The sequence below is a fragment of the Rousettus aegyptiacus genome, unplaced genomic scaffold (assembly GCF_014176215.1).
Source record: "Rousettus aegyptiacus isolate mRouAeg1 unplaced genomic scaffold, mRouAeg1.p scaffold_m13_p_10, whole genome shotgun sequence".
In the NCBI taxonomy this organism is placed as follows: Eukaryota; Metazoa; Chordata; class Mammalia; order Chiroptera; family Pteropodidae; genus Rousettus; species Rousettus aegyptiacus.
This window is the reverse complement of record NW_023416285.1, coordinates 10,425,213-10,444,349: the sequence shown is the minus strand read 5'-3', so window position 1 is coordinate 10,444,349 and position 19,137 is coordinate 10,425,213. Positions and strand designations below refer to the sequence as shown.

The 19,137-nt window shown below is 35.0% G+C and overlaps 1 protein-coding gene across 6 annotated transcripts in view; it reads right to left on the bottom strand.

Annotated features, from left to right (window-relative positions):
• Nucleotides 1–19,137, bottom strand: part of SLIT2 (slit guidance ligand 2) — a 321,586-nt gene that overhangs the window by 86,116 nt on the left and 216,333 nt on the right. For all 6 annotated transcript variants that reach the window (XM_016121248.2, XM_016121250.2, XM_016121252.2 and 3 more), the window contains 3 exons: nucleotides 9,535–9,606; nucleotides 8,977–9,048; nucleotides 2,744–2,815 (listed from right to left, as the gene is read on the bottom strand). In XM_016121248.2, the coding sequence (XP_015976734.1) occupies nucleotides 2,744–2,815; nucleotides 8,977–9,048; nucleotides 9,535–9,606 (216 nt within the window). The remainder of the gene's footprint in view (nucleotides 1–2,743; nucleotides 2,816–8,976; nucleotides 9,049–9,534; nucleotides 9,607–19,137) is intronic.

Below are 19,137 nucleotides of genomic sequence, written 5' to 3'. Positions count from 1 at the left end.
CGACCATGCTCCTCACTACTGTCAGCCTCTGTCCCTCCCCATCCCCTATCACTCTCAAATTCTTTACTGTAATCTACTTTTTCTTTTTCCCTAGCAACACATATCTGTATTGTATACAATTTCCTTATTTATTATGTTCTTGCTGACTGTCATTTGCATGTCCCATCCCCAGGGGTATAAGCTCCAGACAGCAGAGATATTCGTCTATTTTGTTCCTTGACCTTTCTCACATACTCAGCACATATTAGGTGCTCACTAAAGATCTGTTGTTGAATGAATACTTTATAACCCTCTTGAAGATTGACACCATACATTACCATATTAAAGGCCCTCATCCTGCATTATAAACATTCGTGTAGCCTGGTTTAACACTATATCCCACAAACTCATTTTTTTCTTCTATACTCTATCAATATTCTACATCAATATTTTGGTTTGCGGATCATACTTTGGCAAACGTCATTCTCATAGATATATGTGGTTGCATCTGAGCTTTTCTTCATGCTGAGCTCACCTTTGGGGATATACTTGTCCTTCTCTCCACTTTACTCAACCTTATGGGCTATCAGGGCCTCACGGAAGGCCCGACTTTTCCAAAACCTGACTTCTGTCCAAATGAAGTACCCTTTCCTCTAGATTCCAAAGGAAGGTATTCGGTGCTACTTAATCTTGTTAAGCTCACTTTGCCCAAAGACAGTTTAACCTTCTGTGGGCAAGACATTTTTTTAAATATCTTTCTCTCCATCACCATTTAGCTCAGTGCTTTGATACTTAGGACTTTTAACAAATATTTAGTAGCTCGCCGAAACAAAACAAAACAAAAAACCATGTACTATGTAGTTTGGGTTTGTATGCCTTATTACCTGACACTTGAAAAATGTTTTGCCTTTTGACCACAAGAATCTCTAATTAATACAAGGGATTTGTTTTAATTGCTTGCTTTTCTTAGGTGTTTCATGCACATGCAATGCTATGACTTCCTCGCGGTATTTTCTGTGCTGCAATTTTTTTTTTTTAATCCGCCTTCAGAAGCTAAAGTTTTTGCCTTCTCTGTGGTCTACATAATACTTTCCTCAAAGCATAGAGGCCTGGTTTGAAGTATGGAGTGATTAATCCCATTCCTCCCCACTTGGGGCCACAACACAAGTCCCACTGGCTTTGTTCCCTAAATTGTCAGCTACCGGAAGAGAGGAGTTAAAGTGTAGGATGTCAGGACAAGGAAAAGGTGGGGAGCCCAGAAGACAGTGGAAGAAGTTGCAGTTATAAGCGTTTTGTATTTACTTTAAATTGATGTGGTCCAAAAATTGGGAGAAAAAATTATTGGACACTAATTCATTTTGTTCCTTCTATTTACCTATACCTCTCTTCTCTAATACCTCACCTGTTCAAGCAGATCTAAGGTGCTTAACCAAGTTCTCACCTAGATATAAGGAAATGATCATAAATGGGCCTTTATACAGAGATAAAACATTAGCCTTAGGAAAAGTGCATAGAATCATTCTATTAAAGATCAGAAACAATATTTGCTATCTGTTGCAAGGGTTGAAAAATAATTTAAAACCTAAATAAAGTCATTAGGTAACAAAGATCAATATTTATCATGACTCTTTGGTCTGTGGGAGAGAGAAATGGAGCAAAATGGAGAATACTGCACATGATAAGGGTAAATGCTGTTTTGTTAACAATTTGCTTCATTTTCGTGTGCATGTGCATGAAAACTGGGTTGTGATATAAATATGATTCTGGATGATAAAGAAACTTAAAACATGGATAACGGGATGTAATTATCCATGTTTTTGAGCATATGGACAGACGTTTCCCAAGTAAGAAAAAATATCTACATTTGGGAAGTTTGTGAGATTAGGAATAATTTTTTATCAAATAAACGGTATGAGCCCCAATGCCAAAAAGATGCATATACCCAAAAGGGAAGATGACATTGTAAATTTAAAATTTTTAAACTAGACTATGGACAAGCTGAGAGAAGTAACTACATCGTACTCATATCTGCACCTGCAGTGGGCAGGCCAATGTGTGCCCTAAGAAGCATACTTTTATTGTTTGGTGATCTGAACAGAATTTGATAATCCAACAGCAACAACCTTAACATGAGCATATATTTTTCCAATTTCTTTTTCACATAAGCATTGAAAAATAACACCTGGGGTCAAGTGTTATTCTTATAAAAATGTATAGTAAATACTCATTTTGAGACAAAGGAGAAGTAGCTACTGTCTAAGCAAAGTGGTCTTTAAAGACATAATCCAGGGATTTACAGATAATTCTCTTAGTAGGGATGAGTTTGAGTGTTACTGCTGTGTTCTGGCCTACTGTACACCACCTTTGTGCAGAGGAAGTTATTCCAGAACTGTCGCTCCTGCAAATTCTTTGCACCAAAGTGGATAAACATATCACTATGTCTCTCTCCTTTCCAACTGTTATTAAATCAAACCACAGAAGTTTCGCAAAGGACAGGGATTGTAAAAGCTTTAAAAGACAGAGCAGACAGGATGTAAACACTCATGACAGGGGAGAGAGAAAGGCTGGGGGACAACTTTGAAGCATTGTGTCTTCAAATAAATAACCATCAACAATTTTAGCTCCACTAGGTTAATCTTTTCCATTTCAATAAACTATGTCATTTTGGGTCAAATTTTCCTGAAGCCTCCATGAAAATATGAGATGGTACACTGACTAAAATATAATATTTGGGTCAATGGATGAGAAACAATCAAGTACTTACAGAAGCTGTAAGGAAAACAATCCTTCGAATAAACTTTTTGGTAGTTCCGTGATTTTATTTCCATAGAGAACACTAAAAAACATAATTTAAATTAAAAAAAAATCAGATACCAAATCAGCATAAGAAACTCATCCAACATATATCCGTATTCAGGCATACAGTGGATTAGCAAGCATTCCATAAAGATGTACACTTATGACAGAAAGTTTGGAAAATATAGAGAAACAAAGAAAATTTAATAAAATGACCATGATTCATAATTCATTGCCCTCTGATAGAAATGTCCACTGCTAAATTGTCATGTTTTTGTAGACACACACACACACGGTTCATATATGATGAATGCATATTGTATATAACAAAAGCAAACACTAGATGTGGAATCCATTGCTTATTAAAGGGATGAGTTTTGGGCTTATTATATTGGTAAACAGCAAAAGGTATTGAGATTTTAAACATATAATGTGTATGTCTGAAAAATGGAAGATCTGTGAAGATAGTAATCATTAATAGCAATACAGAAGAATTTTTAAAATGTATATCCCCCAAAGAAATATGAACAGAAATGCATCCTCATGGTACCCACTTCTGATGAGGCATTAAGTACAAGGATCATGACTTAATCTTCTTAGCACACCTGGCGCCTAGCACAGGTTTTGGATTGATGACTAAACTTTGTTTGATGAATGAAATGAAGAAATATATTAGCAGAGGCACAAATTAAGGAATAAGGGAACCAAAAGGGTGAAATGAAGGGATTTTAATTTTGTTTAGAAAAAAATTTTTCTGCAGGAAAAAAGTAGAAAATCTATGGATGGCAAGTGATTTGCCATCCATAGTTAATTTGTGGGCGGAGTACATATACACACACACACACACACACACATGTATATACACACATGCGCATATACACACATATGTTTTATATTCTTTACAATGAGTATATATTATTTTTGAAAACCAGAAAAAAATTGGGAAAGAAATAAATAGATGTCATAATATCTGAATAAAAAGTTAAAATGAGAATCTAAATATGTTTGGTAGCAGTACACGATTTCTGTTTAGAAAAGAGGAAAATAACAATATAAGAGAGATAAATAAGAGTAAAAAAAAAAGGCCATTCCCTATTAAGATGTCAGTGAGAGGTGGACTATATTATAAAATATGAAGAAAATTCTCAGGGGAGTAAAGCTTGGTGCTATACTGTGCAAAGAGACATTCTGTTTGTATAGATTCCAGTGATATATAGAATAACATAAAAATTAATTTATATAGATTATAGATTTTTTAAAAAGGTCAATCAATTACAGAAGAAATATATATGTATATATATTATATATGTATATATATGTTTGATTAATATATATTAATATATATTAATATATATTAATCAAACATAGAAAAGAATTCTGTATGGTCTGGGTCAAGGAGGTAAGGGAACTAAGGGAGGGTAAAGCAAGAATAAATATATGTTTCAAGGTCAGGCATAAGGAAAGAGGAGGCTTCAGGAACACAAATGAGCAGATGAAGATGGCATCAATTCAATTCAATCCTGTCGATCAGTTCATTCAACAAGAGATATTGTACACTTACTCTGTGCCAGGAACTTTGCTAGGTTCTAAGCTTGGTGCCTTAATAAACTGAATCCAACTTTAATTTTTGGAATGTTTATCATTTGCCAATGTCCCAGGCACTGATTTGACTGAGGTGAATAAAGTACGACTTGAAAGACCAACCCAAAAGAACAATTTTGCATGCTGAACAATTTGGAACCCATTAAAAAGGAAATAGGATGCTTATAAATTGTGGAAGACCTAAATAAGAATCAAGGGGCAGATAATTTAGTAGGTTGTTCATTTGGGACTTCCACTTTAAAGGTTTGCTCAACTAGCATAACAGGAGGACTAGCTAGGATGTGTGTCATATTTGTATTGTGGAAATATTTTTTGCCAACAAATCATTCTGTCTAAGGTCGTGTTAAAAAATTGATATTTATTGGAAATGAGACCGCTTGGATACCTGGGGAGAGGGTAGGGGGGAAAGGAGGAGATCACACAGAATGCAGAAACTCCATCTGGATAGGTAATATTAGGTACATGAACTAAAAGTCATAAACATATAATGAAGAAATGCTTAGTGAATATGATGGGAATGAGCTCTCTCTACAAAAAGGTATAGCGGCACTAGGGATGTGTACATTTTTCTTACACATGGTGAGATCAAAATGATAGCAAGAAAAAAGGAGTTAAAATATCAAAATTCCATAGACCAGGACAAAGAAGTTGGATGAAAGAGAATAGTGCCAAAGCCTATAAAAATGAGAGAAAGGCATCATCATCGCATAAAGATATAAAGTACAAGAAGGCCAATGAAAATTTGTGCTATACTCATAAGAGGGAAAGAAAATTTAAAAAGAAATTGATAGATGAAAATAAATTCCAACAAAAAGAAAATAAACACATGAGGGATTTGGATAATATCATGCAAATATCAAGAATGACAAATTGAGTAGTTTCTCTAGTGTCTTATACATGACTAATACTCAGCATACTCTATACAGTGTACAATTATGCTGATAGAGAATAAGGTCACTCTTGTACCTGCTACTAGAAGGAAGACTGAAAAGTCTAAGCCCAGTTTCACCCTCATGAGTTTCAATTTTAGGGTAAGAGGATGCAGCAATCGCCAGTAGCCAGGCTTTGAATTTCTCTGCCCTTGCTGGAAGCCAGAACGCCTACTAAAGAAATGAATGTCCAAAATAGAAACCTATGAGATGGCTATCACGAAAAAGGTGCTATGGGCAGGCTTTTATTATCCAAATAAGTATCAGAGAGCTATACTTATATATTAAAAACAATGTATAACTGAGAATTAAAATGGTAAGCAATTTTATAGAAAGTAAAGAGAAAGCAAAGGTTTCTCATAAATGTTATATGATTAGCCCCATGCTGCACTGCTACAACTTCTCATTTATGTGAAAGGACGTTTCCAACCAGTATATTAAGAAAAGCAAAAAAATGTTTTTAGATCATGCTTAATATACTAGTATGCTGAATTCTTAAGAGATTATTATTAAATATTATAGAATAAAAGCCATAAAAAAGCCCTGAGAATAAAAACGATTCAATAGATGCACATATTCTAAATGATATTTTGTTAATAATTTATAATATAGTAAATTTTATAATTAAATATGTTCATGTATAATAATACAATGATACATAGTAATAATGTGTAGTTTGATAAATATTGATGTTAACAGAGATAAATAAATGCTAATGCAAATATTTAATAGAAAAGACCTTAAAAACGTTCAACATATCAGGTTATTTTTTCTAAAATATATTATTATGGTAATTAAATCATTTAAGATTGTTTTTTCATTTAATAAGATGCACAGACATATTCGGTATCACACCACCTTTCAATACTTTTAACTTCTTTAGCAAATGCAGTGGTTACATTAAACTGGCTATATACTTGAGTACGGTTCTTGGAAGGCATGTGAGAGCAATGTGCGTAAGTAAAGACTTGGTTCAGAAAAAGAAGTGTCGCTTATCGGCATGGCTCTTGCAGTTATCTACACGTTCCCAAGTCGCCTCACTCTTTTCTGGGAAATGTGAACTCCTCGCTCATTGACACAGGTTCCCACACTAAACCTTCCCTGTGGATCTGTCTTTCACCATATTTCACCGCTCTGCCCTCGTGGTTGGACCCTAGACCTTACCACGGTCATAACTGCAACTCCTTCATGATTTCCGTTTCACCTCTCTGCTCTCCTCCAGTCACTCTGATTTTTTTCTTGCTCTTCTTTGAAATACTCTGCACACTCCTGCCTCAGGGCCGTAGTATTTAGCGCTTCCCTCTGCCTTGGAAGCTCTTTCTCCGCATCTCTGCACAGCTCACTCCCACTGTTCGCATCTTCGGGTCTTGGTCCAGCATCACCTTCTTCGAAGGCTTTCGCTGATCATCCTATTTAAAATTTTAGCTCTCGTCTCCCCTGGCTTTCCTTATCCTTTCTATCTTATTTTCCTTAAGAGTACTTTTTTTTTTAATCATCAGATATACTATCTCTTTTGACCAGAAACCAGCTGGTCACCAACCAGGATCACTGGTCACCTGCATGACAGAGGGCTCTTTGCTCACTCAAGCATCCTCAGAATCTTGAATGGAGCCTATAATGTTACAGGGTCCCAACAGATTATGACTGTGGTTAAATGAAGAAAAGGGCTATTGCAAATCTGGGTAATTGTTTACTTTGGGGGCGGGGTAAATAAATTAATCTTTGGAAGACCAATTCGAAATCTGAGCACAACAAGGAACATGATACCAGTTACAACACATGGACTGTCTCTAAGATAGCACATCTGTTTCACTCTTCCCTGTTCTATGTGTTTAATAGCATTACAGGATATTATGTGGCATTCCACTTCCAGAAAACAGTTCCTATTCTTCCATGTCCCGCTACGTTATGAACTAAAAATTACACAGTTACTTAACTCCCTGATTAAAATGTATTTTCATAAGGACAGATAATGCTTTCTTATAGTTTTCCAAAAGAGCTGTGTACATGAGAGCTCTGACAGTGAAGATTAGGATCCCGATTCAGCAAGTAGGTTATTTTACTGTTTGCCATCAGTTTATTATACCTGTATAGATTAGTACATCATAATTTATAATACGATCATTAATTGTAACTATATTTAAAAATAACTATAATGTCATTATTGTGATAAATAATAATGTTCCATTTATTTATTTATTTTTATCATTTAATTCTCACAACCAAAAAACGTCAATTAACATTATTAAGGCAAGAGAACTCAATAGTGAACTGCAGCGAGCTGGTATAAATAAGAATTCTCCAACTACTTCTCTCTCTGTTGACACTTAATGGTTATCTTTGAGGCACAGATACTTTAAGAACTAGGAATTGGTAATGTGACTTTCATTTCGTCCTTTTTGTATGGCTGAAAGGGTGTCTGTATTTACTTTGGATAGCTTTACTCCTCAGAATGGTATACACAGTACTTTATGGAGAACTTGGGTGATTTCACTGAGTCTTACATAAACTTTGTTATTTTAGAATCTGACAGCTCACCCTGAGTGCAATACATGACCACAGTCTACATTTTCTGCCAAGTATTGTTCCCCTGGCCTGGGACTTCCTCTAGAAAAACAAAAAGCAAAACAAAACAAACAGAAATGAACCCAAGCAGGTATTGCAGATGGAGTGATGGTTTCGTATTTCCTTTCTTCAAGAAAATTGTGGTTTTCTGCGCAGACCAGCATAGCAACCTGAACGCCCATGTGCCCACATGAGCGAGTCCATCTCATTTTCCCCTCAGTACCAGTGAGTGTCAATTGTTATATAGACCCCAGGTGTCTATCTGGTTCCCACACATGTGTATCCCAGGATCCTCACTGGCTACAATGAACTTTTGAAGTTCATATGAGCTCTGCAGTAATTTGCATCGATCGGAGCCCTTTTCTAAGCATCGACAATTTAAAATAACATGCCAGTTTCTATTTTCAAACTTTTAAATTTGAAATAAAGATTACTTGATGAACTTCTGAAGATTTTTTACAAGTTTAAAGAGATAATAACAGCTTTTACTCATTTATTTTAGAACCACTTTAATTTACGCAGATCTCCCTGAAAGTCCTTTTGATATTTAAAAGCCATCAAACTTTCTTATCTTTGTACTTTGAGAGATTAAAGCTGGTTCTTTTAGGGAAATGATAAAGCAGAGAGTTGAGGGGCTTCTCCCTGGCCATCCTCCACTGCTCTCTGCACGATTTCACGCAAGGTCATTCTAAAGGGGACTGATATTGTCCCCAGAGAACGTGGCTACTGGCTTAAGGATTATAAATACAACGTTGGCCAGAGCACTCCCAAATAAACATTTCCCTTTATTTCAGAAACAAAATTGTCAAGAAAGGGGGTCTTACTCTTGCTCTCTAAACAGCAAAATTATCAAGTCCTAAAATAGATACCTCTAAGAATGGCTGATTTTAGTGACAGGTAGCGTTCCTCAATAAAAACAATGAGTGATTAATAATAATTAATGTTATTAATTATTATTATCAATTAATATTATCAATAATATTAATATTATCAATAATGCATAATCAAAACCCATAAAGTAGTATTTGTTTTAGATCCATTTATTTTTAAGAGCCATGATTAGTTCTGTGCTCTGCTTCCCTTCTGTGATATGGCCAATACTTACAGCGAGTTCAGAGAGCGCAGTCCTTGGAAAGCATCTGGAGCTAGTTCAGAGATCTGATTATTGCTCAGGTCTCTAAGATCAGAAATAGGGTTAGATTAGATGAAATAGAACGTCAGTGAGATCTACTGCAGGAGAAAGCTATTTATCGCCTTTACATGTTGATTTCGCATCTATTGATACTCGTACACAATTTACAACATAAAACATCTGAAGGATCCTAAATTTAAAAAAAAAAAACCTTTTAAATCGATTGGCTATATTCTTAAATTATTACAAAAGATGTCATGTCTTATTTTTGAAAATTGAACATCTAAGATTTGTCTGCATACTGTATTAACCATACACATTCACAATATGATATATTACAGAGAACTTAAGAATATTACATAGTTTAGCAATAAACATTACAATATTATAGAACTAGCAATCAAATAGTCACATCACTCAGTATTTAAGCTGTCAAACATCTGAATATTCATACTCAAATGAGTGTCTTTGCTTGGTCATGACCTGCATAATTTAAAAAATTACACATATTTCAGAATATTATTCACTCACATTCTTCTAAGCTTTTTATATGGTGAGAAAGCTCCAGGAGGGATGACCTTGATTGAGTTCTGTTCCAGACGTCTGCAATGAAAAAATTCAATATTTAAATGGAAACATGAGCTCTCAGATACATTTAATTCAAGTCTAGAATTCACGTCAAAACTCAAAGCCGATGCTCTTCAAGAGAAATCGTTTTTTTTCAAAAATGACTACTGAAATTGATTGTGCTGTGCCTTGTAGAGCAAGATCAGGAATAAAAACCAGGCAATTATAAAAACAATTTAAAAATCCCGATTTTTAGATATTACAGGTCATTAATATTTAAATCTGGACTTTTTATAAAAAAGAAAGTATCTTTAAGAAACTAATCTGGGAGTACATTTTAAATAACCTCAATTTCAGTAAGAGAGATGCACAGTGATGCTGAATAGATGTGTGACATGTTTTAGAGATAATTATAACTCTTTCACAAAGGAAATTATTGTTGAATATTAAGTTTTACAAACCTTTTATGCTCTCCATAGAAAGTGTATTATAGTTAAAAAAAAAAAAGTTGTTATACTCAGAAAACTTTGAAGCTTCTTAGAAAGAAAAATCTTAAATTCTAAATCTGTTAAGGGCTATAGTTCTATTCAGGAAGACTGGACTCTGTTGATTCATTACGTGAATATTTCATGTGAAAACCACTGAGGCAAAGTGCATTCGAACACGACCGAAGTATTTTTATGATGCACTAAAATCAGACAGTTGAAAATAACTGTCCCACCTTTTTTACTCTATGGTTCTACTGTCAGAGAAAGACAGATTTCCCCCACCTGGTTATGAAAGACACAAAGAAACAGATTTCACTAAGTGTTTTTGGTAAATATTTTAGTCCATCCAAAAATGGTGCTTCTCAGCCTCATATCTATCCATATAAACATCCTATTAAATACACAGCTCCCAGCCCCTGCCCCTCTCCGGCTCTATATTCCAGAGAGATGACTCTGTGAACCATCTGCCAACTCGCTTTTGTGAAACTTGGCCAATGGGACACTGAGGGTAGGAAGGGAGGAGAAGCCAGGATAGTCTCCCTCTGTGCCTCAGGGGACGTCCTCGGCAGGGTCTCCTCTCCTTCCGTGTTTCAGCTCTGGCTGGGGACACCTCCTGCCTTAGCACAACATCGCTTTCTTCTTAGGTCACTGCAGGCCTGTCGTGAGGGGGCGGGGTGGGGGGAGCTGCAGGGAAGAACGCAGCTTCTAACCTCTGTGTCGTCTACAAGTGTTTAATTTATTCCTCATATTAAATCCCTCGACTGAAATACCTGGCATGAGCTCTGTTTTCCAGTCTGAATTTACACACATACACACACACACACGCACACACACGCATATACACATATATACATATGTATGTATGTATATACATATATATACACATGAATATATACATATCTACAAATATATGTATGTATCTACATACATATTAATAAATAATAAATGTTGAGAATATATATTCATTACATTGTGTCATATTCACTGGTTCATTTTTATTTAATGTTGGTAATACTTTAACATATGATATTGTTTAATGAACGTCAAATCGAAACAAAATATCCCTAGGATGTTAAGTCAAATGACCTAAATTTTGGTCTTTTCTGATACCAGAGTCCTTTCACAGAACCACGTTTTGCATGTGTTTACACATAAAGATAAAAATGTATAGTTTCATGGTTAAAAGTAAGAGGTTATAGAGATTTGGATTAAATTCTGGATCTGCCACTGATTAGCTCTGTGGACCTCGCAAAGTTACTTTGCTTCTCTGTCTCAGTTTCTCTTTCTGAAAAATGAGGAAAATAAAGGCTACTATAAATGTTTTGGTAGAAATTATGAGATGTAGAAAAAAATGTTTTCTTCTTGAACAAAAAGTGATGAAAGAATAAAAATATGGGAATATACATGTGTATATATGTACTCACACAGTATATAGGATTATATTATAAAATATCCATAGCACTTATTAGACATGCATATACACACAGAGATTATATAAATGAATAAATCTGATTTCCTCTCTAGTATGAAATAAATATATGTGATTCTAAACTATTTTAAAATAAATTAGCAGTACAGATTTTCAGATAACTCAGTAACTATATATTAAACACATATACACATATATCATTCACATGGAGGCTGAAAAATATATATGATTGCAATTTTCATGATCAACATGGTTAAAATATAGCATTTTCTCTAATTTTGAAACTGTCTTAGAAACAAAAAAGTTTTTACAGCACCAGTAAAGTATAAGATTGGACTGACTGTGTCTGTAACATACAGCCCAGATGCCGATTATACACGGTAATAAAACTGACAGTTCTTTGCATTTTCCCCATCTGCTTTTAATGTAAATGGCAAAAACAGCTGCCAGAGAATAGATCATAGATTTACTCGGGTGAAGGGGACAGGGGAGCGCGGAATGACTCTAGCTTCTGCATCTTGGACTGCCCAGTGTAGCCAAACATTCTCATCACAGGTAACGTCGGTCCAGCATTTGAAAATACTCCTTTGTTAGGGATTTTCTTTCCTATTACATACTAATTCTAAAAGAAGGACTTTCTATTTCTGGCATATTATTTCTAACTTTAGTATGAAATGTATGCCATTGAAATCATTCATATATCCCCACATAAAATGACCCAAGACTACTGTAGACTAGATTATTTCTGTTACGTAGCTGCAGTCTCTAGAACTTGAGTTTAATAAATACCTTCAGCAGCTAAGTGAATATTGGCCTTGAGAGGAACATACTCTGCATACAGCTAGCATTTTTGCCTGAGGACTGTGCCCACACTAATTGATTATCAGCCATTCCTTCCTTGGGATAAATTATTCCTGAAAATTATCCATTTCCTTAACCTTATTTTATTTTTTTGATGTCATTCCAGGGTACATTCCCCTGAGTATAAATTCAATTGATGTTTTCATAGTAGAAATAACTCTTTTCCCATTAGGTCTTTAAGTATTTAAAGCAAGACAAAAATGTGTATGTATTTTGTGTGCATGTCGGTGTATGTGTTAGTGTGTGTGTGTTCCTATTGATTTCATATTTCAAGCAGTGATCTTTTGAATATTAAAATTTTCATGCGTCCATTCAGATGGGTTCATATTAAATGCAAAGACACACTCAATACACACAATCACCTGGTTTAGATTTAGAGGAAAATTTAGAGGCAAATGGCTCATGATTTCATGGTTACAGAGTACAGCTTCATAATGTTAATAACACTGTTTTCATATTTGAATTTCTTTTAGCAATCCAAGAAAGAAAAACAGAAAATCTAGTGTTTTGTTTTTCATTAATAACTAAAACCTTGTGGACACTTACTATGAGTCAGGCACTAAAGTAAGTCCCCTATTTGGTAATAATTTTAGTTTTAAAAACATTATGCAAATTATCTTACACATCGCTTATCTAACAGTATTACTCAATGAGTGGGTAGCAATTTGCATTGTCTCCCACCCCTGCACTGAATTATTGTCCAAGTTATCCATTATGTTTCTCCTAAAGTTTAGATAACACTGTGATTATTCACAGAATTTGAATTACATAAATGTTAAACGTAATCATTCTAGTCGTTTCTATAATCATAAATCTATAACTTAATTTCTAAAACTGAATGAATAATACTTTGATTATACCCTACTTGATGGGTACTCATTTTTTTCCTGTCGAAGGTTTTATGGAAATACCACAACATCACAAGGGTCACTCCTTGGAATAGCCTCCCATCACTATTTGCTGAGAAGCTTGCCTTCATCATGCCTTAGAGAGACTGTTGCTATCACTTTCTCAGTGAGAACTGTAGTTCTCACTTTTCTACATACTACTCTCTTTTCTATGATAGAGTGATTTTCTAACAAATCTAATCATGCTACTACCCTGCTCAAATTTTCTCCTATACCCTATTGTCATCAGGATAGGTGATTATTCAAGAATAGGCTTTTGCTTTACGTTCTAGCATTTGAAAAAAGTTGTAATTTCTCCAAGATATTCTACTTTTCTGGGATTTTGCACATGTCTAAAAAGCCCCCAATTTTTCTGCCTGCAAAACACATCCTCATACATGAAGATTCCTTGATTCTCCCAGGTGAACCAAGGCATTTCTTTCTCTGGGATCCCTGTGCATATATGTATTTTATTACTTATTATATAGTTTTAAAAATTTTTATTTGTGTAAAACTTCATTCTCTGCAGTGTAAACATTTTGAAGGCTGAAACTGTGTCCTTTCAACTGTAGAGTTGGCACTCAAGGGGATAGATGAAAAAGGTAAAAAGGATTTGTGTGTGTGTGTGTGTGTGTGTGTGTGTGTGTGTGTGTGTAATACATAGAATTTAATAGAATTACTGGTTTAAAATTTTGGAGGAGATTAATACGTAAATAACATGCAAAAAGGGTATAAGCATAATGGGAAGAGTGTTTGTCGAAACAAAAAATAGAGGAAAAAGATGTATTTTAAAAGTTATACTCAGCATCATAACATAAATAAAGGTTGTAATCAGAGATAGCATTCAAGAACTAGTCTTACTCTCACTTCTTTCTAATTATGCATGCGAATGATTCAGAGGAAATAAAACGAAGAGAAGCACTCCCTAAGCGCAAACCCAGCCTCCATCCCATCCCGAGTCCCTTTGAAAGAGCTTCCTTTACGTACTGAGAGAAGAAGAGCAGTCCAGTGAGTTCACACAATAAAGTGACTTTCCTTTACCTATCTGAACAGTGCAACCAAAAAAAACCCAACTATTATAATTTCTGAGAATTTGGAATCCATCTCAGAAAACACCGAAACAACACTCAGTGTTCTCATGACATTGTTACCATCCTTTCCCTTCTCATAATTTAAACTTTTCCCTGATCATCTCCCCTCAAACAAATCAAAGAAAGAATTGCATGGCTCCCAGTTTCCGAGCCCTAAAAGAGCCAACCAGAAGAAAAGACAGTAGGAGACGAGAGTAAATGAGACATTCTAAATTGTTACAACCGATGTTCTTACTAACTGTTCTCCATGATTTATGGAAGTTTTGTATAACCGTTTGAACAGGTGATATGCCACAGGAAATCTATAACTGGATTGAAGGGAACTAAATGTCCACTTTACAGCAATCCATCACAGCATATTTGAAATTTTATACCTCAAAATGTAATTTAAGAAATTAATTCTGAGGGTTTGATATATAAAGAATCAATTTGCTGTTAGTGATTTTGTTGCCACGGGTCAGATCACGTGCAGACGTGCCTCAGGCATTCTATCTGAATGGAAACCACCAGCAGGGTCCAAGGTGGCAAAGTGCTTGGAAAGGCCCGGGAGAGCATCGGCTTCTTTCTTTTCAACTGAATTTTACCTTATATTACACATCCTAGTTCCCCCCTGTATCTTTATTAGTTCATATCCTTTGTCCTGTTTTTCTAGACCCCTTCTTCCTGCCCCAGTACTGCCCTCCTCGCCCGCATTACACTAAGTGCTGGGGCAGAAACGATGAGGAAAATGGACATGGCTCTGCCCTCATCAAGCTTGTAGTCCAACAGAATACTTGGCATTAATCAAAATACCAAGGTATCAAGTTAGTTAAACTGTGATAAGCTCTATGCAGACAACATTTAAGAGGACATGAGACAACCGAACAGAAAATAGGAAAGATGATGATAGAATAGTTATAGATATAAAGTAATATGAAACAATGTTCAATTCTGTAAACATTCCTATACCTTAATGCCTTGTCTTTATGCTCCTCCATGTTCTTTTCAGATGTAACTTGCTTAAAGTTTCTCGTGTCCTGTTTTTCTGAGGATCAGTCAGCCCCTGATTTTTCCAGTCATCCCTCCTACACTATCCCAATGCGTGATGACATGTCTATCTTTCTTTGGCAGTTGGATCAAGGAATGAACATAAGCTTTTGAGTCAAATAAATTTAAGACTGAGGCCAATTTAGCCACTTCACAATTGAAGACCCTCCTTTTTAAAACAAAACAAAACAAAAAAAAAACAAAACAAGATTTCTTAACTGTTTTGAGCCTCATTGTTTTTAATAGCAAAATGAAGTTATCAGCCTTTCAGGGATTTGAGGCAAATGTCTATAGGCTTCATTCCAGAAGAAATATGACATCTGTAAGAAGACTGAATTAAGTATTATATCAAAAGAAGAAGGGGACTATTAGATTCTGATCAGCCTAGAACAGAGAGAAAGGAGCTCTCAGATAATATAGAGAGTAGAATACAAGCTAGTATTGAACAAATGAATGTTCAGTATTATAGCCGCATTTTAGCCCACTCCATTAAACATTCTTTTCATTAATTTTTCTCTTACTCATTTTATATTTAAAAAGCACTATTTTCTTTTTGACAGGGAGAGCATGAACTGTTCCTTAAGGTTTTATTTTTCAATCTTGTTTAATCTAGCTCTCTCATTTCAGAGATAAAACTGCTCTAAATGTTTATTTTTTAAATTATCCATTCATTAGATATTTATTTTATATTTAACAAGTGCCTACTGTGTGACAGGTGCTAGATTTGTTGCTAGATATTCAATGGTGGTTAGAACAGAACCAGTTCCTGCCTGCATTAGAGCTTCTACTTTAGTAGGGAAGACAGATGGTAAAAAAAATAAATTCATGTATGTGTGTGTATTTATTTTAAAGTGAAATGTAATAATTAGATACAGTCAAAATCATATTGCTAACCTACAAAGAGGGAGGCAAATCTTGGACCATGGTAAAATCATCAGGATAACAAGGCCTCTTGGAGAAAACCACCAACCTTTATCTAACAAATGCCTCTGCACTAGTTTTCCGATTTTATTTAAATTGTATAGATACATCCCTCAAACTCGATGAGAAGATCAAATGATGTAATGTGTGTGTAGCATCTAACACCGCAGGTATTAGGTAAATGTTATCCTCTTTCTATTCTTCCTTCTCCAAATTATTCCAATTCTGACTTTAAAAGAATGTTTCCCTCCTATATCTTAATAAACTACTGACTAAGCCAATACCTGTAGTGCATAATTAGATGCAAGCACAAAGCATAAAAGGGAAAATGATGAGTCAAGTTTTTCTACCTAGATATATGTAGGCAGTTGATCACTCCAAGATACAGCACATACATTCTTTTCTTTGTCAGGTTTATATTACGAAACAAGTACTGGAATAAAGACATAGCACACAGTAAGAAATCAACTCAAGATTATGGAATGAAATGTCTGGTAACTTCTAATAAAGCAATTCTAATGATAATTTCTGATAAAATCCAGATAAAAAAATATTTGAAAAATATGGAGGGAGTTTATAATTTTTGGTTCATGTTTTAAAAATCTGGAATCTATAAGAAAAAATTTTAAAATATTGCATAGCTTTATTTCCAAACTTTATGAATCTTACTGATGTTATTTATCTTAATAAAAATTAAAAGTAATAAAAAAATATAAACTACTAATCTAGTAAATTATGCCACTATACTGAAAGGTAATGGGGGTAGGTGTTTTGTTGGCATTGACGATCAATATGATTTATTACTAGATACTCTACTGATAAAGTTGATCATGTAATAATCAGAGAAGTAATATTCACCTAGAATTTCATGTATTTTTGGACTTACACATTTAATTTATTGTTATACTGCACACACCACGTCTTCAATATAGGCAAATACAATGGGACATATTATTTACTATAACTTTTATGTAACTAAATTCCACCATTATACAAAATCTATAGAGCATATGAAATAGAAGAAAGGCTCTACTGTAAAAAATAAAACAGACTACATGAGATTAACATTTTAAAAGTCTCACATTACTTTCAGTCTGTTACATCTACAATAAACACACTCTCTCCTTTTGTCGAACTACAACAGCGTTTTGTTCTTTCCTAGAGAATCAGGATTTGATCAATCTCCTCCTGTGTCCAGGACAATCTTGTCCCCACATATTTCTTATCTAACTGTCACACTCTCATCTCTCTCTAATCCCATTCTTTCTCTGATTGTCTGACTGCAGCTCTCTGCATCTTAGAATAAATCCAAGTCTGCTCTGTATAGTGATTGTCATTTTCAAAACACCCTTTCTCGGCCAAACTTTGCAAACTGCTCTCTCCAGTAGTCATCATGCTCTCCCTTTCTTAACGCTCTGAAAAGCGGCTTACTTACCTATCACTCTATTTTGAATCCTGTAAGAACAATATGCTGGTCAAATTTCAAGACCTGTTTTCAGACCTCGATCTGGTTCTTCAGCCAGAATATCTGACTCAGAAGAAGGTTTTTCCCAGGAGCCCTTCCTCCCTTACCTATCACAGCCCTCTGCTGCTTTTACTTATTCCCCTGAGGTTTCTCTTCTCTGGCTCTCCTTTCGACTGGCAATTTTATGGATTTAACCATTTACTTTAAATTTTATAATATTAATTACTCCAAAACCTTTGTTCAAGTCCTCGTCTTGCTCCAAATCCTTATAGTCTGTACTATGTTAGTACCTGTAGGTATCTCACCATATTTCGGTATTCCACAAATTTTGCTCACTACCATCGTCCTTCCCAGGTTTGATGCTGCTCCTCAGCTTCTGATAAACAATGACAGAACCGTCATCTTCCCATCCCTCGTACTTGAAACTCTGGCATCATCTTTGGTTCATCATTCCCTCATCTCATCAAATTTCAAATCCCATTAATTCTGCTTCTCTATTAGCTATCATATCGGCTTCCACGTCATCATTCCTACAGCTACTTATTAGCTGCAGCTCTTATGAAGTCTCCTCCCAACAGGCATACAAGCTTCCTAAGAGGCCTCGTGCCTGGTATTCTCGCCTCTTGTCAATCGCTGGCCACAGCTTTCAGATTCATTCTTGAAGATACTGATGAACACTCCTATATTCAAATGCATTCCAAAGCAAGACTAGGATTCTAGACTACCAAAGGCCCTCCATGAATTGGGTCCAGCCTATCCTTCCCAATTTATTTTCCTGCAATCTCTCAGGTTTGAAATACCAAACTGAGTTTAGTAGTTCCTGTTTAGTAGTGTCTTGTATTTCCAATCTTATTGCCTATGCTTATCATGTTCTATTAACATTGAAAGCCCTTTTCTATTTCTGCGTTTCTAGTCTACCTGTCCTTCAAGGTACTTCATTTGTTGCCTACTTCATTTGTGACCTCCTACAAGAAGGCTTCAATGATTGAGGTATCATTTTTTGAATAATTACTATATGCTAAGCACATAAAGCTCTACATATGTTAATTATTTCATTTCAAACTGACAATAACCCTTATTTTCAAATGAGAAGACATTCTCCTAAAAGATAAGTAACTTACCCATGGTCTCACAGATAGTAAATGGTAGGTAGACCAGCAGTTCTAATTAAAGTTTTCTGACTCTAATTAACCACCACAATAACTTGCCTTCCACTTTATGCCCTCAGAATAAATACTTTCAATTTTATTTGTTTCTGTTTTGCAACATGTTACTATCTTGTACCTCATTTCATAGTAGCTTTTAATTTGCATGTCAAATTTGTTAGTCACTTGATGGTAGATCTCTGGAGAATTCATTCTGCCTTTATGTAGCATGTGCTCACTTAATAAATGCTGGT